This window comes from Pteropus medius, unplaced genomic scaffold, assembly GCF_902729225.1.
Source record: "Pteropus medius unplaced genomic scaffold, Ma_sr-lr_union100, whole genome shotgun sequence".
NCBI classification, from domain to species: Eukaryota; Metazoa; Chordata; class Mammalia; order Chiroptera; family Pteropodidae; genus Pteropus; species Pteropus medius.
The window spans coordinates 839933-861819 of NW_024346980.1; the positions used below are offsets into that span (position 1 = coordinate 839933).

The window sequence follows — 21887 nt, forward strand, 5'->3', positions numbered from 1 at the left end:
TTTTTGAAACCACTTTTTAAAAGTAGATTTTATTCTTAGGGCAGTTTTGGGGTCACAGCAAAATTGAGGGGCAGGCACAGATTTCCCACGTGCCCCCGCCCCACGCACAGCCTCCCGTCAGCACCCACAGGGGTGCACGACTTACAGAGAACAGCTCATCACCCAGGGTCCCCTTTACATCTTGGTGCTGTACATCCCATGCGTTGGGACAAAATGTTTGATGCCACGTGTTTACCATGACGATGGTACAGTTGTCTCGCTGCCTCCGTGCTCCCCACCCTCCTCCCCGTCCCCTCCATCACACACTAATCTCTTTACTGTCTCCATCGTCGTGCCTTTTCCAGAATCTCGTGTCACTGGAATCACACAAGACGTGGCCTTTTCAGCTTGGCATCTTTCACTTAATAGCTTGTACTTAGCTTCCCTCCACGTCTTTCCCAGCCTGGGGGAGGCCATTTTTGAAAGGAAAATAATGGACTTCTGCAAGTTCATCTCAGGGGTTCACATTGGGCCCCCTGTGACCACCGTGCCCGTGGCAGAGACAAGGGTGTCAAGCCTGAATTGGCACCGAAGCCGGGATCTTCTGGACTCTGGCCGACCAGCACTGTGGGGACATCGGCTGGCAGGTGCTCTCGTCCCAGCCTCCCTGAGAGTCGAGCGAGGCTGAGCCCAGACTGTGGTCACGGCCTGTCCGCCACCCATGGCGCCTCTGCCGACGCCCTCCACCTTAAATTCTGTTCCAGGCGGCATGAGGACAAGCATGTCTGGGGAACGGATACGGCGGTGAACGGCAGGGTTAGTAGAACGTGCTGCCCCGGCCTGTCACCTGAGCACAGACAAGCTGGCTTGCCCGCCCGGGCCTGGGTCCGAGTGGTGGTCAGTCTCTGCTGCGCGTGAGCCAAGACAGGAGGGTCCACTGTCTTGGTCTCAACAAACACGACACAAGCAGCGACACGTTTTTATACACAGCTTCTCCCTGTGTCGCACAGAGGGGAGCAAGCCGGGCGGCTCACCACACCACGTCTTCCGTGCTGTCCGCCAAGCACTGGGCGAGGTGGCTGTCGATGTCCAGCTGGGCCAGCCTGCGAGGAAGAGAAACGGTCACTCACAGTGCAGGGACCGCGGCCGGAGAGGTCGGAGAGGTCTCCATGGCTGGTCGAAACAGGTGGGGCCGTACCCACCAGGAAAGGCCTTTCCGGAACCTGTTCCCGGGTCAAAGCCCCACGTGTGCCTGGACAGACGCACCCTCAGCCTCCCGCTCAGGCTGGCGACTGTGTGCACGAGCCGGGGGCACTGTCGGCCTGTGAGCCAGCTGATGGTGAAGGCGGGTGCCCAGTGGGTTCAGGCCTGCGCCTCTCCGCGTCACCTGGCTTGGGGGAGCCCCACGGACTCGCGGGCAGAAACCTGTCGCGGAGCTCCGCAGCAGGGGTCGTCGGGGGACAGCACTTCACACAGTGTGTCAAGTCCATCACGTCAAAGAATGACACAGGTCTGAGTGGCCCAGAAGAGGCCGAGGCGTGCAGGGGAACGGAGGACACCAGCGGGCGCGTCCTGCCGCACCGCGCCCCTCAAAGCGCACGTCCCGCCGGAAGCACCGCCCTCCCAGCCCGGCGGCTCCGGACAATCACTACTCGCATTTTTCTAAAGACGGTCACAAGACCGCACGACAGCAGTTGCTGTGTCCAGCTGCTAAACCCGACCCTCACGTGGGTCCTGTCCCAGGACCCCAGAGCGCCCAGCCATGGCGGGGAGGGGGCCTCGTTTCCGACACACAGGACATCTGTGGTCTCCCCAGTCCTCGCTGAGCTGCGGCACGTGTTCTGGATCAAGTGCCCTCCCCTTTATAAGCAGATGGAAGAACGTGCCAGAAGCGCTGCAGGCACGCTGAGACCGAGACCCCACTGCGCTGGCCCCTACTTTGAAAGAGTAAGCGCTCCATCAAGCTTTAATTTAACTGCTTCAAAAGCTCAAAACCGGAGGCTTTTTTTCTAACACCCCTGTCTTCAGGACCCTTTTCTTAGACTGTGTAGGAATGCAAGCAACCCAAGGACAAAGACCCCCAGAACGGGACAAGGCGCTGGGGCGCCCAGGCGGCGCCAGGAACCTCAGGGGCTTCCCCGGTGCCTGCGTCCTCCCGCCGGGCACGAGTCACGAGGCTTCGCTCCGCGTTCGCGGCCTTGTTGGAGCTGGCGGTCAACACTGCTGCTCACGGCCATCCCAAAACGCCAGGTCAGGACACACTCGGCCAGTTCTCCAGTGGGCACTACCGGGGCATCTCCCATGGGCCACTTTACCTAGCAACAGGTCCCACCGGGGGACAGCCACCGCCTCGCCCACACCACCACTCTCGTCTCCCCCAACCCCAAGCTGTTTGGGTTCTGCCTGGAACTGGGAAGGAAGTGCTGAAGGGGTGGCGTCTAGGCTCAGCCCAGACACGGTCCCCATGACACAGCACCCACTGACGGAGCCTCGTGACTGACCTCAGACGGCCGTTCATCTCTGCCTGAGAAGTCCCGGCCGAGGGCCCTCTGTGTACGTTTGTGCTGGGAAGGGGGGCTCCCCCAGGCCAGGTGACTGGCTCGAGGGGCTTTTTGTCATAAGTTAATTCTGGAATCTTTTCCCCTTCATCCTCCGGGGCCATTTCTGCTTCTGGAAGACCGGGGACACCACACGGAACACAAGCACATGGTCTGGCCACACGGTGTCCGCAGCAGTTCCCAAAATTTGCTGTCCATTCATCGCACCCGACAGAGATCCCCCCCTGGCAAACGGACCCCCGTGCTCCCCACAGCTGTGTCCTCAGCTGTGTCCCACCCAGCCCAAAAGCTGGGCGGTTTGGGTTTCACTTATTAGCAAAATTGGATTCCATCCCCCTACTTAAAATGAGGCATAAAGATATATATTGGATTTTTTTAAATAGAAAAATACCTGCAGACAAATCAAAGTCTTCATTTTTAAAACCTCCAACCCAGCCCTGGGAAGGTTCTCGGGGTGCAAAGCAGGAATTCACACAGGGACCCACAGCTTGGCCAGCCCCTGGAGGCGGTCTCAAGCCCATCTGGTTCCCTCATGTTGGCGTGGGCTGGGCCACAGGGGAGAAGAGGCTCCCACCTGCCCGCTGTACTCCACAGGTTGTCCCCTCCCCAGGGAGAACACCCCTGCAGGCAGGCCACCCCACCACGGCCAGACCAGCAGGTGGGCCCCCAAGCCCACAGTCCTGTGTCCTCTGGCTGATCCTCAGTCACTGGCTTTGCCAACTTTCTGTGCAAGAAATCTTACTTTTACAAGGCCAAAGCCGAGCTCAGGCACCTCTCAGCCCTCTAACAGCGGCTGGGCTCGCCCCCAGGCAGCAGAGGGGAGAGGAGGCCGGGGCTGCTGCACTCACCCTGGGGCGAAGTCGGCCTGGCACAGGGGGCAGCTCCGTAGACTCTGTGCCCCTTCCGCCGGTGGCTGCTCCTGGGCGCAGGGAATCTCGTGGGAATCCGGCGTGCAGGGTCCCTGCGGAGAACAGGCGGGGGACCCCGGGTGCTCACCGGTCCCACGGAGCACGTGATATGAGCGGCCTGGACCCCCGCCTCCCCTCGGGGGCGGCGGGAAGGGTGTCCAGTAAAAGGTCTCCGATCCTACGGTGAAGACCTCGGGGGATGCGGTGTGCTGGGGGCTGCTCCTGGGCTCCTGCAAAAGAGAGTCGTCGGATGGTGACAAAACGGAGCGGCACCTGGCCCAGAAACCCCCCAGGCCACCCTGTGGGTCCCGGCGCACGCACCTGGCCGGGAAAAGCGGGCAGCGGCGGCAGCTCGCCGTCCAGGCTCCAGTCCGCACTCACTGTGCGCTGCAGCTCGGCCCACAGCTGCGCACTTTCGCCGTCGCCGGCCTGGAGGGACCCGGGGCGGGAGCTCGGGGGCCTGGGGCGGCACAGGGGGAAGGTGCGAACTCAGTGGGGCTGGGGGAGACCCACTGGGGAGCGAGTGAGAAATGATCTGGGGAGAGACCCAGCCGGCAGGGTGAGAACTCAGCGGGGCGGGATAAGCGGGGAGACCGGGGCGGCCGGGGTGCGGGAGTAAGAACTAGGCGGGGAACCAGCGTGCAGAGCAGTCGGCTCGGGGGTGACGGGGCGTGAGAACTCAGCCGGGGACCCAGCCGGCGGGGCGGACGGTGTGGACAGAACTAGGCGGGAAGGGGCCCCAGCGGGTCTGGTCCGGGAGGGGCGGGTCCGAGGCGCGCTCCGGGGCACACGTGGGACTATGACACCGGCCACTGCCCAGCCTGGGACACTGGGCCTCCCACCCGGCCTCGCCCCGCTCCTCATCCGCGTTAAGTCCCAGACCCCGGCCTCACCCGCCTCGCGAGGGCGGCTTCCGGCGGCTCAGCCTCAGCCGCGACTTCTGCGCCGCCTCCATTCGTCCCGAGCGCGCGCGTCAGGCGGAAGCGAGAGTCCGCCCGCCAGGCCCCGCCCCAGGCCCCGCCCCCGGCACAGACCACGTCCCCCCCGGACGCAGACACGCACACGCGCACGCACGCTCACCACCGCCCCCCTCCCACCGTCCTCCCGGCACCCTGGTCCCCGTCCGGACCCCCGACGGACGTGCGCTGTGGACCCGCGCCCCCACCCCAGCCTGAGCAGACCCCCGGGGGACCCACGGCCTGCTCCTGAGGCCGTGGCGTAGCCTGCCCTCTATGGCGCTCTCAGAGCGGAAGGTGCCCTGACCCCAGCCTCTGGAGACTGAGGCCGGGCTTCCTTCCGCCACCGCAGCGGCGGGGCTCAGGGGGAGGCGGACTCGCTCCGAAGGAGCCATTTTCCCGCTTTAGAGGGGTGGCGGCGCGGGCCTCTCCCACCGCCCTCACCCCGCAGGCCTGGGGTCCGCAGAGGCCGGGAGGAGGAGGAGCTGGGCGGGAGGTCGCCCTAGGGGGTCCCCGCCACCTCGGCCTCCAGTTAGCGCCCGCCCGCGGCTGCCCGCCCCCTGCTTCTCTCCCTAGGACGACCGCCGCGGCCTTACAAAAGGGAGGCATTCGGTTTCTTTCATTAAGCAAAAGAAGTGAGCTGGCAGTCCAGGCGGCCAGCCCGAGGCCGGGGCGCCGGCCGGGGGCCCAGCCCCTGTGAGGGGCTTCGCTGAAACCCTGGGCCTCGGGCGCCTCACCAGCCACCACGTCAGCCGCCACTTGGTGGCAGCAGATGCCCAGGCACCCTCGGCTGCTCCTGCCCTTGCAGAACTCGTGCCCTGTGGGCCCCCAGAGGTGGGCCCTGGGGTGACCCCACCCTTTCCAGACCGGGTGGTGGGCAGCCCCTGTCTGTGGGCAACAGGCAGGTGTCTCCCGGGTGCTGGGACTCGGCCTTTCCCAGCAGCGTTGGGGCTGCGCTTTGGGCCCCCTCCACGGGAGTCACCTCAGCCCCTCTCTGCTGCAGCCCTGCCTCCCCCGAGCCTGGAATCCTGGCACCTTCCTGCAGCGCAGCCTCCCATCCCTGAGCAGAGGACCCCTCCTCCCCGGCGAGCGGTCGTCCTGTGGCACGGAGGTTGCCCGTCCAGCTGCCAGTGTGGACCTCCAGAGCAGGGGCAGGTGGTTCACCAAACATTCCCTGAGCACCTGCCTGCGCCAAGGACTTGTCTAGATGCTGGAGACCCCCGGGGGACGAGACAGGGTCCTACCCCCAGAGCCTCCCAACTGCTGGAAAGCAGACGTCGCGTGCGAAACAACGGAGCCGTTGCGGTAGCTGCCCCCGGGGGCCACGGAGGGAGGCGACCTGCGGCAGGGCCCGCTCCCAGGTATGGGGACTCCGGGTCTGGCCCATCGTGGGTGCCAGCTGACCGAGGACTCCCAAGCAGCTGTGTCTGGGGCTCCCTGACACAGTCCCGGCTGGCCCTGGCTTTGGAGCCTTTCCTGGAAGTGTCACCACACTGCAAGCCAGCCTTTGGGACTTCCAGGAGGAATGGCTCCAGGCCTCCCTGAGGCAGAGGAAGGCTCCGCCAGGCAGAGGGCTGGAGTGTGCCCAGCTCCCGGGCCATGCTAGGAAGCTGTGGGACATCCGTGTGAGCAGCTGGTGCTCCTGAGTGGGGCCAGGGCCCAGCACCAGGGTCTTCATAGTCGAGGCCACGCTGGCCCCTTCAGCCCCTTCTGCAGACCTCACATGGCTCGCTCTCTGACCAAGAAGGGCGGAGCAAGGCAGGAGCAGGGAGGGGTCTTGGATGGACCCAGGGTGCTGGCCTGGCCCGGGGGCAGGTGCGGGCCCCCAGGGAGGTGGGGAAGGGTGAGGGCCTGGCTGAATCTGGCTCTGGCCTTTGGTTCAGAAGGGGGCACCCATTCTTTCTTTGGCCTTAGCCACCCCAGTGGGCCTCACTTGCCTTAGCTGCCAGGGAAGGGGACCCAGACCCCGGGGCAGGCCTGAGCAGACTGGCAGAGCAGAGGCCCTTGGGGCCAGCACTCTGCGGAGGGCAGAGCCAGGGCGATGTGTGACAGCCTCCTGGGGACCTCCTCCTCTCTGGTTTCCTCCAGTTGCCGGGGATTAACCCCCATCACCACTGGGGCCTACGGCCTGGGACACTTCCTCGGGGAACAGAGCTGGGGCCACCCCGCGCCAGGCACACAGCAGGTGCCAGTCAGGAAGCCCCCCACCCCCGGCCCCTGCTTTCCGACAGCTGCCACCCACCCCCCACCCCGCTCTGCACAGGACCTTCTGGAGGTGGAGCCCAAGTGCGCACCCCGGGCCACCCGCCTCACCCCGCTGTCCCGCATCAGCAGCGAGACCGGCCGCGGAGGGGCCGGAGGGAGTTCACAGGCTGGTGCTGATGGAAAGGATCACGTTTTCCGAACTTTCTGCTGCAGTGACGGGCGCTGGAGTCTGATGGAGATTTTCTGATTGGAGCTGATGCTGATGCCGCAGAAAAAGCTTTCAAGGAGCCCAAATTCATGTTTACAGACTATCTCAGCGTTCTGGGGGAGCCCCCACCGCCGCCCCATCGGGCAGAAAGTTCTCGAGTGGGTGGGGGTGTCGGGCCCCACCCTGTGGGCGCTCTGGCAGAGTCCACCGTTAAGGGAGACACCTGCCCTCCAGGGCACCCGGCCCAGAGTCGGGGGTGTCTGCGGCCAGCCCGGCAGGGCCGGTCCCTCGCTGGTGCCCTGTACCACTAGGAAGCGGGCATCCCACTGGGCGTCCCAGCCCCACCTGGCTTCCCTACAGCCTCCCTTGGCTTCTTGGGGTTGGTTCTGCCATCAAGCCACCCTGCAGATGGGGCCAGGACAGCGCACGCGGGCAGAGCAGGGCCTGAAGCTGCCAGGCAGAACCAGTCCCTTCAGATTTCCACGTGAAACAGGCAGCCGGGGACCTGTGCTCACAGTGCAGGGCTGCCAGCCATGTCCCTTGCCAGGTGGCGGGATAGCACAGCACCCACTCAGGGTGTCCAACCCCTGCCCGCTTGCCGGGTGAGGACGGCCTCGAGGGCTGGGCACCTCCTCCCTGAAGTCCAGCCTCCTGATGCCGCTGGCAGCGGGCTATGCTCAACCACACCTGCTGGCCCACGGGTGCCAACGGGCGAGCGTGCCCGGAGCCAGGCAGTGGCACTGGGGGATGTGCGCGCACCAGGCAGACAGGCTGGAGTACATCAGTTGCCCAGGAAACATCACAGGTCGGAGGGCAGCAGAGTGGGTGTGTGGGGCTCCCCGTGCGCCACCTCACGCTGCAGAGGGTCAGGCGTCAGGCTGAGACCCGCCAGAGGTCAGCAGGCTAAGGCCGAGCGATGCCCCTGCCTCCGGCCCCCAACCCAGGAGCCCGAAAGTCAAAGGCAGCTGGGGGCACTGGCGAGAGACAGTGGCCCTATTTCCAAGTCCCCAACCTGCCCACCCCTCTCTTGGACAGGCAGCCACCTTTCCCAGCCTTCAGAGCGAACACTGTCACTCCCGGGAGGTCCCACCTCTTCCCTCTGCTGCTGCCCTCGGTCAGCTACGCAGGTCCTTTCTCCGTCCCCATGTCTCCAGCTCAGGCTTCTTCCTCCGAGGCCACCCAATGGCAGCCCTGATGACCAGCAGGCGCTCTGGCCCGTGCGAAGCCCCCTCCCCCAGCCCCTCCCTCCACCCTATCGCTCTCCTGGGTTTTCCCACCCACAGTGAGAATTGTCGGGGGCTGGAGCGCTGTCTGACTTCTGGGAGGACAAGTCAACAGTGCCCCAGAGCTTCAGGGGCGCCCAACCCAGAGGGACCAGACGACCAGTCCTGAGGGAAGGAGACCACCTCAGCACTCCTCCTGGGGGGTCAAACAGAGACCATATTTGGGGGTATTGGGGAGTCGAACAATGTCTGTACAAAATTAGTGTCCCCTGGGGACCTGTGAAAGTGGCCTTATTTGGAAACGGGGTCTTTGCAGACAGGGTCAGGTGACTATGAGGCCATCCTGGGTGAGGCGGGCCACTCCCGCCTCGCTGTGTCCTGATGAGGAGGGAGAAGTCCGGACACAGGCGCGGAGAGAGGAGGCCGTGTGGGCACTGAGGCAGACATTGGGTGATGTGGCCACAAGCCAGGGGACTCCTGAGGCCACCGGAAGCGGCAAGAGGCAGGAAGGAGCCTCCCTAGACCTTCCCGAGGGAGCATGGCCTTGCAGCACCTCGAGTCTGGATTTCTGGTCTCCAGACCGGGGAGAAGGGACTCCTGTCTTCAGCCACAGTCTGTGTCACTGGCTCTAAGCCGGGCTGCCGAGAACAGCTTGGAACGCCCGCACCGTTTGGTTTGGGGTGGCGGGGCACCCCGAGCCCACCTCTCCTGCCCCTGAGTCCTATCAACCAGCCGCCATGAGGTGAGAGCCCAGCCTCGCACCCCTGGCGTAGGCAGGGGCCACTGGCCCCCTCGGGGAAAGCCCCGCACCTCAGCTGGGGGGCCAGGGCGCAGCCCGGTTCATCCGCCAGCTCCCAGGGCAGGGCTGCTGGCTGGGACCTCCACACCCTGAGGTACCACCGTCCCCGTGCCTTCCAGGCCTGACCCCGTCACCGCCTCAAGCAGCAGCTGCGTCACCCCATTTCTGGGTAGGGGAGGTCTAGTGTGGCATCTCTGGTCTCTGCTCCTTCTCTGGGGTCTCCGTGGGCAGGGTCCATCCCGGGCCGGCCGGCGGGTGGCTGGCGAGGCCCACAGAGCCGGTCTCCATTAGAGGGGCCCCTGGGCCTCAGCTGTGGCCTCCGCTCCTGTCCCCTCCCCCCTCCGCCTGCTCCCTTTCCCTCCCCCCCCCTCTTCACAAGGGCACAAAGGCCTCAGCCCCGCCCAGCGCCCAGTGTGGACACAGAGGCGGGGTCAGGGGTCAGCAGACGTTGTATGACCTCCTTGGCAAAAACGGAGCAGGGGAGCCGGGCCCAACGGGAGAGCACCCCCCGCCCAGGACCCCCACTCCAGGGCCACCTCCTGGGGTTCCTCTACCTGCCTCTGAGCCTTCTTCCCAGTTCTGCCCAGAAACGGTCGGCATCCGTCACCACAGACGTTTAAGGCACGCAGCTGGACGGTTAGGTTCTCACACGGCGAAGCGAGGGGCCCAGCCACCACCTGTCTCCTCCCAGAGAAAAGAGAGAGAGAAAAAGCTTTTCTCCTTGTGACGAGAGCTTTCAGGATCTGCCTCTGAGCCTGACTGGGCCCCCGGCTTTTGCTGACCAGAGGGCCCAGCAGCAACCAGGGGCCACAGAGTCATCAGCCTGTGGCACAGTGAGGGACACCAGCCCGCAGCAGAGGGTTTGTGTGTCCCTTCTCCACTTGCCAGGTTTGGAGCAGGCAGCTGGTCAGGGCGTAACTGTCTGCTGTCCAGCCCAGGGACAGGAGGGGCAGGCGACCCCTGGGCCTCACCACCCAGGAGGTGGGAGGCAGGGTTGGGGGGCCCTGCCCACCCGCACTCTCCTGGGGCTCGGGCCTTGGAAATGGGCACTGAGCTGCTCCTGCCTCCACTCCCTCCTCGGCTGGCCACCCTGCCTGGCCAGAGGGCAGCCCGGGGGTCCCACGTGTCCCCTTTGAAGCCTACAGAGGACTGTCTGGCCAGCGGGAGCAGTGGCCTGCTGTGCTGCGGGTCACTTCTCTGAACTGGCTCCGTATCTGCCTACAGCCCGAGGCAGGGCCAAGACGTGGCTCACTGGGCAGCTGCCCCAGGCCCCCTGGCCACTGAGAGGCCTGCCCTCCCCTCCTGCTGCTCAGCCACCCCTCCTCCCCTCAGACCCCTCGGCCGCTGGCCTGCCGGAATGCTGGCAGGAGGGGGCAGGGGCCTGGCTGGGGCAGCAGCCCAGGGACGGAGCTGGCCTCTCTCACAGCTCCCGAGGCACCTCCAGGCCATCTGGCCCTTCAGGGGGAGAAGGGTTGGGGAAGAGGAGCAGCAGGAAATTGGCAAAAAAGCCCCAGGTGAGGGAGGCGAGGGGCAGCTGCGGAGGGGGCAGTGGACGGAGAGGGGACCGGGCAGCAGGGACGCGTGACTTGCCGTGGGGTCGCCCTCCAGAGTACAGCCGCCAATGGCAGTGGGCGCCTCCCCGGGCTGCCCACCTGCCGAGATGCCCCCCGGCTCTGAGTTGGAACTGTCGGTGTCCCCACAGTGGCTCACGGCCCTGGAACAGCCCGGTGGCACCTCTGCTCCTGCACCACCTCCTGCCTCTCTGCGGGGAAGGCCCGGGCTTCTCCGGGGCCAAACTCTCCCAACGCACCGTGCTGGTCAGGCCCCGCTGTCGCCGCCCCACCCAGGCTGGACACAGCCAAACCGGCATCCTGGCAGCCTCTGTACGTGGGGGCCACCCCTGCTGGGTCATCCTCTCTCAGGTCAGACTGGCGTGCACCCCTTCAGGGAGCAGAGGGCAGGCGGATGAGGCCTGAGCACCCCCTTAAACTCCCAGCACTGGGGCTGGCTGCTGCCCCCAGCCCTGCCCCGGTGGAGGTGAGGGCAGGCCTCCCATTTCTCAGAACTGAACCGAGGTGCAGACCGCGAGGCAGCGTCAGGGTCCGAGCGGGTGGCAGCCGCTGGGCCTGCCCTCTGAGCTGCTTCCCCACGCCCCGCCTGTGGATGGCGCCGGTGCTGGGCCAGGGGCCTCGTGCCTCGCGCTGCCTCCAGGGCACTGGCCGGTCCACCTGCACGGGCCCCGCAGCTGAGCCGTGTCCTTCCGCCCCTTTTGCAGATGGGCCTGCTGAGGCCCAGGCCCTCCGTCACCTTGTAGGTCATGACACGGGGAGCTCCGACCTGGGATTGAATCCAGGTCGCCTAGGCTCCTGCCTGGGCCGCTGGCCTTGGGCAAGGAGGTCAAGGTCAGGGAGTGAGAGAAGGGCCAGGCACTCTGGGCACCAGGAGCAGCTTCTCTGGCCCAAGAGACGCTGCCCAACGCTGGGCGGATGGTGAGGCTGCCCCCTCCCACCCCGGGTGCCCGGATGTTCCCACGGGCTGCTCCCGAGACCCTGAGGGACAGGACTGTCCCACCCTGACCACACCCATGCCCGGCTGCCCTCTCTGCATCTATGTGGTCAGCTTTCCCAGGCCCGCACCTAACCTCCCTACCTGCCTGGGGTCTGCTGACTTGCAGTGGACAAGTACGGCTGGTGTCCCTCAGTGTCCCCAGACCTGGTTACCCATCCTGCCAGCGTCATCAAGCCGTGCCCGGCTCCTGAAAACAGTTCACTGGTACGGCTGCCCTGAACTCCCCAGACCGCCCCTCCTTTGGGGGCGCTGTCCCCTCCTGGGACGAGCCATGGGGTGGTCAGTCCCCCCACATAGCAGCTTGTCCTCTCCACGCAATGGGAGCAGCTGGCCTGACGGCTGGGGAGCACAAGGAAAAAGTCGCCGGCTGAGTGTGCAGCAGGAGTGCCGCCGAGGTTCGGATCTGCCCGTGGCTTCGGGTCGGGCGCCACAGCCACGGGGCAGGGCAAAGGCGGGCCCCCACACACCTGTCACAGTCCCAGGAGCCTTCTCTGAGTGTCACTGCCTTGGGGCCCACTGGCTGACCGGCGTGCCCGGGAGTTGGTGGCTGCAGGCAGGGTGACAGCTGGGGTGGACTCCAGCTGCCCTCATCCCCACTGCCCAGTGCTTTTGGAAATAGTGGGGGATGGACCAGTGCTAGGCAGACGGGTGACACCTGCAGCCGTCCTCGAGGGCAATGACGCAGACCACCCGTGCCCCCCGGAGCGGACGAGGGCGCATGGGCCGGGTTCTTGCCGGGGGCACTGGTGGTCAGCCCTGCCAGTGCAGCCCTCCGTTTGGGGACAGCCCTGTCCTGGCTGCAGTCCTGCCCCCCCCCGAGCCCGGAATTCAGGCCTCATTTCGGCTCCTGCCTCTTGGATTGTTCAATCCTTGCGTCGACGCCTCAGAGCTGCAGGCGGGCGGTTCCGCTCACAACTCCATGTTCTGTGTGTGCGTTTGCGTGTGGGTGTGTATTTGTGTGTGTGTGCACATTCGTGTAACGCGTGTGTTCGGATGGTGTGTGTGTATGTTCATGTGATGTGTGTGTATGAGTGTGTCTGTGTATGTGTGTACATTCGTGTGACGTGGGTTCGCATGGTGTGGGTGTGTACGCATGTATGTTCATGTGACGTGTGTGTGCGCACATGTCCCGTGTTCCCTGCCCCAGAGCCCGAGCCGAGGCTCCCCCTGACTGGGGCGGTTCCGCGGAGGAACAGGCTGGAGGGGCTTAGCTTAGCCGCATGGCCGGCGCGCGTCTGCCGCTGCTCGGCCGCAGAGCTCCTGCCTGCGGGGCGGGCGGTGCTGCAGCTTCTCTGGGGGTCAGAGCCTGGCTCCTCAGCCCGGGCGCAGGGGTCCCGGCCCCAGCGGCCCTCGGAGCCCTGCCTCCCCGGAGCGCTGGTCCCTCAGACCCGCCTCCTGCCCGCCTTCTTCCTCTCAACTTTGTCCTCCCTCCCTCCGTCCCCCCTTCCTGGCGAGCAGATTGCAATCCAAACCTGTTGTTAACTTCTCCCCTGCAGTTGTCCGTCAGCCCTTCCAAGTTAAATATTACTCACGGGGACGAGGGCCCGCTGGGCAGCGCTGGGCCTGGGGGCGGGCCGGCCCGTGGAGGGGCTGGGTGGGGGCCAATGCCAGGCCGCGGCCGTGGAGCCCTGCCTGCGGCGTCTGTGAGGCCGCTGGGTGCGGGGCTGGGCAGCAGGGTGGGCAGCCTGCCCCTATGCCCAGGTCCCGCCAGCCTCTGGCCCCGCCCTTTGAGGTCGCCTGTTTACTTAAGCCCCACGCTGCGGCCGGAGTGGGCAGGACGGTGGGCAGCGGGTCCCTGGGCAGGGCAGGGAGGGGACGCCCAGGGGCCAAAGAGGGGCTTGGGCTAGGCCACGCGTGGGCCCTCCCCTCGGCCGGTCACTCCAGCTGAGTGCCAGGCTGGAGGCAGGACGGGGAACAAAATGTTCAGAAAAATAGCCTCATCTGTTTCAAATCGATCCCTCTGGTTGGCCCTCGGTTTTCCCAGCCTGGAAGGGAAGGCATGGGGTGCCGTTTGCTGCGCCTCCCCTCCCCCTCCGAGAGGCCCTCACTGCCCGCCAGCCATGGCCTAGGGCATCGGGGGCCTCCTGGGTTCAGAGCAGAGTCCCCCAAGCCCCCATCCCCCAGGGGGAACGAAGCTAGGGGAGGACAGAGGCTCCGAGTCTCTGCCCCCCGGCCCGCCGCCCCTCCATCCGCCCCTCTGCGTGGACCCCGTGGGACCGAAGGCTCCTGCCCTGGGCCTTCACGTCCGCCGCTCCCCGCCCGGCTGCTCTCCTCCGCGCCGCTGAACGGACCTTGTGTGGAGCGCCTTGACTCGGCTCCCTGCCCGGCCCTGGCCTGCCCCTTCGACGGGCACGTCGCCCACCTACCATGGGCTTAGCGAAAGGCCCGTCACGTGTCCCTGAAGCTGTGGGCACTTGAGAACAAGGATGGCTTTCCGCTCCCTCTGCTGGTGGCAGACAAGCCCCGAGCAACCAGGTGGAGAAAGCCAATCCTGTCCACACCTGGTGTGGGGTCCCGCCTGGGGGCAACACGACGGCCCCTCATCCGCAGCCCCGGCCCCCGCCTGAATCCCCACCCGGATCCCTGCCTGGGCAGGACGCATCCAGCTGACCAGAGCTCAGACCAGAGGCCTCCACTGGGGGCCCAAGGGTCCGGAGGAAGGGCCAGCAGTCTCCCACGAACACCCCGAGGAAGCAGGGCAGAGGACAGGGGCCCACGAAGGCTGGGCAGGTGGCAGTGACACGCTTGCCCTGGACCCTGCGTCTGCCCTCCTGCCTTCCGTCCCGGCGGACCTTGTCGCAGTAGGTGCTTAACTGTGCAAGCCACATCCACCTTTCTGCTAGAGCCGCCTCCGCTCAAGGAGCAGGGCCTCCTCCCCCGACCCTGCCCTGGGGACGCAGCCCTGGGACAGGGAGGCTCCTGGAGGCGGGCAGGGGAGAGGCCCCCTGCGCCCGCCTCCTGTTCTCTGCACACCTTACGTGAACGCGTCTGTGTGGGGTTCTGGGGATGGGGCCGCCCACCTGCCCGCCTCGTGCCCAGACCTGCGAGTGTGCCTGCCCCTGTCAGAGGCGGCGAGTTGGGACATCGTACCTGACACCCGGCAGAAAGGCAGGAATGTGCACCTCCACGCCACCTCGCGGGAGGGGGCCTCAGCGACCAGATGTCTGCTGGCTGTCTCTTTGCCCTTCGGGATGCTGGCAAGACAGAGTGTGGCCCTGACCCTCGGCCTGGCCGGCGCCAGGGCCTCCAGCCCTTCCAAAGCCCCACAGCCCTGCCTGCTCCCCTCCCCTTCGACCCCAGACCCAGTGTCTGCTTTCCCGCCAAAGCGGTGGGGGTGGGGCTGGAGTTTATTCAGTCACGTGGGTGATGGGGAGGAGCAGGCCCTGCTTAGGGAAAGGACCCCAGCATCCCACAGCAGGGTAGCAGGCCTCCACAAGCCCAGGGGCCCTCAGCCACACGGGAAAGCTCCTTCTGACAGTGAGGGGGGGCGGGGGGAGGCGCCGGGGCTCTCCAACGGCACGCGCCCGCCCCACAAGCCACTGCCAAGACTTCTCAGCCCTTCTGGCAAATGTCTGTGTCCACAGCGGAGCAAGCACCCTGGGGGCGGGTGCTTCCACAGGAGCGGGAACCCAGGGTGCAGCTAGCTCACCCTCCCGCCCCACCTCGGTCAGAGGTGGCCCTTCAGCCCTGAGTGTCTCCGTCTTTGGCTTGGGCTGAGGGCAGAGCTCAGGCTGGACACCGCAGGGACCTGCTGAGTAAAGTGCAGTCTGGCCAGAGACGCAGCCTGGTGACCCCGTGAGGGAGACCTGGGCCCAGGAGGCGGGTGCGGGCCCTCATCCGGCTGCCTGATGGGGACGGAGGTGTGGAGGGCGCAGCCTACAGCAGGCCCGGATGTGGCCGCCACCGAGCAGGAGGGCAGCAGCCCTGGCACGGGCGTTCAACCCGAGGGTTCTCACCCAAGGGGCCGGGCGCCATGGGCACCATGGCAGGAGCTTAGCCGACCAGCCCACAGGCCCTCCGGGTGCTCACGCCGCCTCTTCGAACCCCTGCCGCAGTCCCTATTTCTGACACGAGGGCACGGGGGCCTCCTAGGCCAGACAGGCCGCTGCCCCAACAGCCGGCCCGGCGCCCGCCTGCCCTGCCTCCCCAGCTGCCAGGGCCTGCGTGGCCCCCACTGGGCAGCCAGCGGGGCCGGGAGTCCGAGCAGCGGGGAGGGAGGGCAGGTGGCTCCTGGGCCGTGTGCTCTGCTCGGGGCCCTAGCACAGCTGCTCCAGGGGCCGGAGAAGGAGGACGCCGCCCGCCAGAGGCCCCGGTGCCCGGCCAGCACGGAGGGAGGAGAAGCCAGCTGTGGCCCTGGGGCCTGGGGTCGGGCTGGAGGCGCTGGGAGGCGGAACTCAGCCCAGGGCAGCAGTGCCTCCAGGCCTGGGCGGCAGGAAAGGGAAAGGTGACGTCATCGCTGCCTGGAATCTGCTGTTTGGAGGCGTCGCCATGGAGACCGGAAGGCTCAGGGTGGGTAAAAATAGCAAACCCAAGAGGGTGTAAGTTCCAAGAAGCCGTCTCTGAAAGGGAGGGAAGCAGGGCTTGCTTCTGGCGGGGACGGAGGCCCGGCTGGGAGTCCGGCGGGAGGGGCCGCGGGGTTTCCGGCTCTGCCACCGATTGCTGGCGCGGCAGTTCCGTGTCCCTGCCGTGTCCCTGCCACCCAGGAGCTTTGTCCCCAGGCAGGGTGTGGCGATTGTGACAGGCTCCCCGCAGGAGGCGTCTGGAAGTCCCGAGCGCACGGGCTTCCTCTAGGCGGGCCGCAGAGGTCAGCGAGGGGGGTGCTCGGTGACCTCCATCTGGAGTGGGAGGAAGGGCGCCTCCAGGCCCCCACTGGCCTCCGCCTCCGCCTCGCCCGGCGGGCTGGGGGGTTCCATCCCCTCCCAAGCACGGAGCTGAGCCCCGGCCGCCTGGGCCCGCCCTGGGCTGGTCTCCCGAGAACAGCTTGAAGCCATCACCCTCAGCTCCTCAGGCCCTTGGCCACCCCCAGGGACCCTCCTTCCAGGCCGGGAGGTGACCATCCTGCTTCTCTCCGGGCCCCCCGCAAAGCCAGCACGCGCTGTCTGCACAGCCCCTTCAGCCGTGCGCTGTGGGGATCCACTGTGTCCTCACCGGTCGCTCTCAGTCTCAGGGTCCGAGTCTTGGGGGGACATCCTGCAGCTGCGGGGAGGGTCCCAGCTCCAGAAACGGTGCTGATCTTTTCCCAGGAGGCATCTCACTGGGAGACTCTGACCAAAGTGAGTCTGGTGGCCGCCCCTCCCAAGAGCACAAAGTCCTGGCTCAAATGTGGTCAGCCTTGGGGCCCTCCGGTGACCAGGTGCCCTCGGGGGGGCCAAGAGCACTGGGTGGGCGCTGCCAACTGGGGAGACCCCCATCCTGGACAGTGACTGTCAGCAACAGCCACCGATGTGGCCCTGGGGATCCCCGCCTTCCTTCCTTCATGCCCAAGGCTGCAGCGGGGCTGGATCTTTGCCTGCTGCCCCATAGTGCCCCTCCCGGCCCCCCACCCCCTGCCCGGGGTCTCTGCACGGTGCTGCGGCCTCTTCTCTTTTGCAGACACCCTTGTTCTCGGGGTAGGGGGCCTGGGACCTGAGCGGGGTGGCCTCTCCCCCTCCAGAGTCGGGGTGATGAGTGGGGGGCCCTGGGAACACGGCCCAGACCCCTTGGGCTTGAGGTGGTTGGTTGTTGGAAAGGCAGAGGGGGAAATGGAGCCCCGTGTGGGGGAACAGCTCACATGCCTTATGTAACGAGTGAGCTCACCGCAGCGCCTGCCAGAAGTGACGGCAGGGGGGTGGGAGGGGGCCTTCCCAGAGGAGAGGGGGCCCAGGGCTGGGCTGCAGAGGGGGCTGCAGCCGGCCCAGGGGCATGGGGCAGGTGGGCATCGGCCCGGGGCCTCCTGTGGCTGGAGGGGGCCGGGAGGGGCGGGGAGAGAGCAAGCCCTGGGTGCTGTGGCCAGGCCTGGGGTGCAGGGTGTGGCCAGATCTGCCTGCTCCCCCAGCAGTCAGATGCTAATAGGGTCCTGACGTCAGAGCAAGGGCTCTTCGAAGTCACGCGAGACCCTCTGGGGAGCAGCTCGGGGAGCCCTGGAGGGGTGGGCACCGGCCGCCCTCTGCACCTCCCCGGCCCCCTCAGCCAGGCGGCTGCTGCTCTGGGGACGGCCCCTCCTTTCTCTCTTCCTGCTAGAGCCCCCCACAGCCCCTGCAAGCTTCCTCCTTTCTGGGATGGGGCGTCCCCGCATCTGCTCTGTGACAGGCCCAAACCCCAGAGCCAGTCCTGGAGGACTGACCTCCGGCTGGGGGCGGGGTGGCTTCAGGTCGGCTGTGGCTGCTGCTAGCGGCTCTTGGAGCCTGGGGGTCGTTAGGGCAGTGCCGGCCACATGGGAGCCAGCTCCCCAAGCACTGGCCTGGGGATATTCGTGCTGTGCCTGCAGACAGGCCTGGGGCCACGGCCCCTCCCTTCAGAGCGCAATCGGTCCAGTCCACTGACCACTCACTTGAGGGCCAGAAAAGCCCTCGGGCCCCTGACAGGGACGCACAGCAGGGAAGAGGGACACCAGCGCAAGGCGAGAAGGGGCTGAGCCCAGGCCTAGGTGGGGAGCGTCGGAGGGGCCCGGGTCTTGTACTGGGAGCGCAGTAGGGGCCGGCCCCTGCTCTCGGGATGGGTGGACAGAGGAGGGGGTGGCTGGAGGGGCAGGGAGATGGGGCCTGTCCCAGAGCTGCGGAGAGGCAGGGCTGGGGGTCCGACGGGCGGGCCCCCCCTCTGCATGACGGGAAGGCAGACCCGCACCTCACCACTGTGTCTGGAGGGCGGGGCCTGCACGGAGGGCTCCCCAGGGTCAGAGGAGTCTGCCCGACCCCTGTCCCCCGACAGACCCCGCCTAACTAGACCCTGCCGCAGGTGCTGGGCCTCTCCTGGGCTCCTGTCCCCCGGCCGCCTGGTGTCCTGGGCCCCTCTGGGCCTCAGTGTGCCGTGCTGTGGAGCAGGACAGAGCCCCGCGGTCAGCGGCTCGAGGGAGAAATACGTGCGCACACAGCCCTGGCGCAGAGCCAGCTGTCCTTCCTACCACAGGCCCTGCGGCCACTACTGCCACGGTGGCCGTGGCCGCTCCAGCCCCGGGGGCTGTCTCTGGAAGGTGCAGGTAGAGAACTTCATGCGGGCAAGGGCCTGCCGCTCGGCCCCCATCCTGTGCCGGCTGGGCACAGGGGCGGCGGGGGGTCTTGAAGGACACTGGCGGGGCCCAGACCTTGGCCCTGTGTGGCTCCCCCTCGGTCCTCACACCGTTGCCTCTGTCCTTTACCCGCAGGACCCGGCTCTGGCCTTGGGGCCCGGCCAGCCAGGGCTCCAGGGCAGGAGACGGCCCCCTTTGATCGCTGAGGTGTGGCCGGAGCCCCGAGCAGGCCACTGCCAGCAAGGCTTGCATTCCAGAGCAGCACAGGACGCTTCAGGGGACAGGGTCCTGCGGGTGGGGGCGGGGCCCCAGGACAGCGCACCCGTGCAGGCTCAGTCTGTGCTCCTCCAGGCTGGGCCCTCTCTGGAGCGCCCCGCCAGCTGAGGACATGCCCCCCGAGCCAGGCCAGCAAGCCCCGGGCTGGGAACCCCGGGAGGGCCGAGGCCTGCACATCCTTCCCCGCTCCAACTTCGTGCTGCTCCTTGATGCCAAGGCACCCCGTGCTGGCCACTCAGGCGCTGGGCCGCGGTTCCCAGGGGAACCCTTGCATCGCACCCTGGCTGTGGGTCAGAGGTGGGGCTGAGCAACTACCGCCTCCCGGACTGCCCGATGCCCCGCCAGGGCCCCAACAGCCTGGACGGGCCTGACCTTGCCCTATCCGCGACGTCTGGCAGCCAAGGCCAGGTCTATCCTGGCGGGGGCCGCCAGGCTGGCAGGGCTGGGAGCCCTGGGGTGGGCGTTCGGGCGGCTCTATGTGGCACCTCCAGGAAGACAAGGACAGCTCCGGGCGGGGGACGAGGCCCCGGGGATGCTGCCCGCAGTGGGACGCTGGCAGGACCTGGGGGCACAGGGCGTGGCGGGCTCCTCATCTGTCCAGCACCTGCAGCAGCGTGCCGTGCTCACCGTCCATGCCCATGGCCCGGGGCTCTGCTCAGCTTCCCAGGCGTCACCTCTGTGGACCCCAGGAGGCAGGTCTTGTCTGTCTGCCGGGTGCTGGGACCTATGTGTGACCCCCGCACAGATCCCGGCCCTCGACCGCCCCTGGGGAGGCAGACACGCCCTCAGTCCGTGGGACAAGCAGCCCTTGAACGGGCCACTTGGCCAACCCCACAGAAGGTTCCATGGGGGAGGGGCATCCCCTGCCCTCCCCCTCCCCCTCTCCGCAGCCAGAATGGTCCAGAAAAAACGACAAAGAAGGCCAACAAAACAGAAAGCAGCTTTTTTGGAAAACTAGAAAATGCAGGTCAGCACAAAGAAATTAAAAATATCTGCAGCTTCCTCGCTCCGCGAAACCCGCTTTCTCGTCTGACACGGGAGCTGCCTGTAAAGGTCTGAGCATCACGCCGGCTGCATCCGGAATTTTGACTGACAGTGTTTTCATTTTCGTTCAATTTAAACATTTTGTGATTCCATTTCGATCCCTCCTCTAATCCACGATTTGTTCGAAGTGTGTTCTTTAATGTCCCAAACTGTAGTGTTTTGTGGTGGGAATGTCAGTTTGTTTTCCTTTGTTATTTATTTTTAGTTTAGAGTTCTGGTTTGTTTGTTTTAATTCTTACCAAAGAAAGGCAGATACACAGATTCAAAAAAACAAAAAAGAAGAACCCAAAGGGTTTGGATCCTCGCGACGAGTCCGCAGCGGTGGCCGAGCCCCTCCCGACGCTGGCCCTGTGCCCTGGCCGCGGCCTCCGTCCATTCTCTCAGCTGCTTCTTGTCTGATTTTTCTCTGTGTTTCTGAATGATGTGCTCTCACTGCTGTTTCTTTGTTGACCGGTTTTAGACACCAGAACCCTCCGCCCCCACCCTACTTTCTCTTCAGCCTTCTTCTCAAATGAGGTATTTCATAATTTTTGCTTGTTTACACTATTCCGACTATGTAAATATTGTTCGCCGCCGGGCCAAGTAGTGAGCTCTGCTTAGGTTTCCCCCACTTCCCCTGGAGCTGACGTTGGCCTTGCTGCCTTTCTGCTGACGTTCCTCTGTGCACATAGCGCATCTCCCCCTGCATCTTCCAACGGGCCCCCCACCCCGTGCAGTTCGGGACCCAGCAGAATGCACCCCGGGTTCCGCCGACGCCTGTGTTCCAGGTGCCCTCTGTGCTCCAGTCTGGGTCCGGGCCGGGTGCTCTCTGGGCTCCACCTCTAGGCCGGCGGGCAGAGTCTCCATGTCCCCTTCATACACTGGACGGCCCCTTCTCAGCTCGTGCTGTCACGACGGAAGCCCAGTTCCAGCGCCTGCTTCAGAAGGGGCCTGGGACCCTTCCCACGCGGGCCCCCCAACCCTCAGCAGGGGTGAGCCAGCCCCAGCCTCACGCAGGCATCGGGGCCTCCTCCGCCTGCTCCCCCGCCGGCTCCCGTCTCCCCTCGTTCCCAGCTCTGGGCGCTCCCCGCCTTGTGCATTTGCACGAACACCTACGAACACACCTATGCTCTCTCGTAGGCGTTTGTGTCAGGAAGGGGGCCAGCTCCTCGGCCTCGTCGGCCACGTCGGAATTTAGAATTTAGAATTTAGAATTTAGAATTTACAGCAGATGCTCTTGGTGTCCTGCCTCTGTCCCCTCGGGCCTCGCTCCTCTGGGTGGCTCAAGCTCAGCAGGGCTTCGCGTCTCCTTCCCTAGACATTCCTACACACGTATTTTGTATTTTCTCCCAATCTCAACCTCACGGAGAAGTTGCAAGAACAGTACAGGACACGCTCCCACCCCGATATTTGAGAGTCAGTTGTTGACACAGTGCTGTCTCCGACATGACAGGACCGAAGCTCCGCGTCCCAGGCAGGGGTGCTGCCGTCTGGTCACCAGACCGCGTCCGAGGCTTTCCGGGTGTCCCAGTAACAGCCTCTGCAATAATGAGATCCAGCCTGGGAGCACACACAGCACGGAGCCTTCCTGTCTCTTTAGTCCCCATTGGTCTAGAACATTCTTCAGCCTTTCCCTGATTGCTGTGACCCTGGCGCGTTTAAGAGTTCTGGGCCCGTCTTCTGTACACTGTCCCTCCGTGTGGGTGTCTGAGGTTTCGTCATGGTCACATACGGTGGTGCCTCTTTGGCAGGAGAGTCACAGGAGTGACGTGTGGCACAGGGTTCTGGCTGATCCAGTGACCGATGGCATCTACTCAGTTACCTTGGCGCCTGCCAGCATCCGCCCGGAGACTCACTCTTCTCTCGCTTGTGATTAACCAGAACCTTGTGGGAAGAACTTTAAAACAATGCAAACGACCCGTTTCTCATCAATCTTCCAACTTATGAATACACTTATTTTAATAAATATTTAAATCCGCA

General features: G+C 65.5%; 1 protein-coding gene and 1 long non-coding RNA gene across 3 annotated transcripts; one reads left to right on the plus strand and one right to left on the minus strand.

Moving 5' to 3' along the window:
- On the minus strand, positions 1–4447 carry FAAP20 (FA core complex associated protein 20). The gene is made up of 4 exons (XM_039876897.1): positions 4339–4447; positions 3767–3905; positions 3386–3675; positions 1–1082 (listed from the first exon to the last, which is right to left on the minus strand). The coding sequence occupies exons 1-4, from the start codon at positions 4398–4400 to the stop codon at positions 1010–1012; spliced, it is 564 nt and encodes a 187-aa protein (XP_039732831.1). The 5' UTR covers positions 4401–4447; the 3' UTR covers positions 1–1009.
- Positions 4448–4539: 92 nt separating this feature from the next.
- LOC120614117 (uncharacterized) lies at positions 4540–21887 on the plus strand. 2 transcript variants are annotated; one of them, XR_005655864.1, is made up of 3 exons: positions 4540–5762; positions 6490–6586; positions 6820–21887. It is a non-coding gene; the product is annotated as an uncharacterized LOC120614117 (long non-coding RNA). The 2 variants fall into 2 exon arrangements; XR_005655863.1 differs by having other exon boundaries at positions 4540–6586.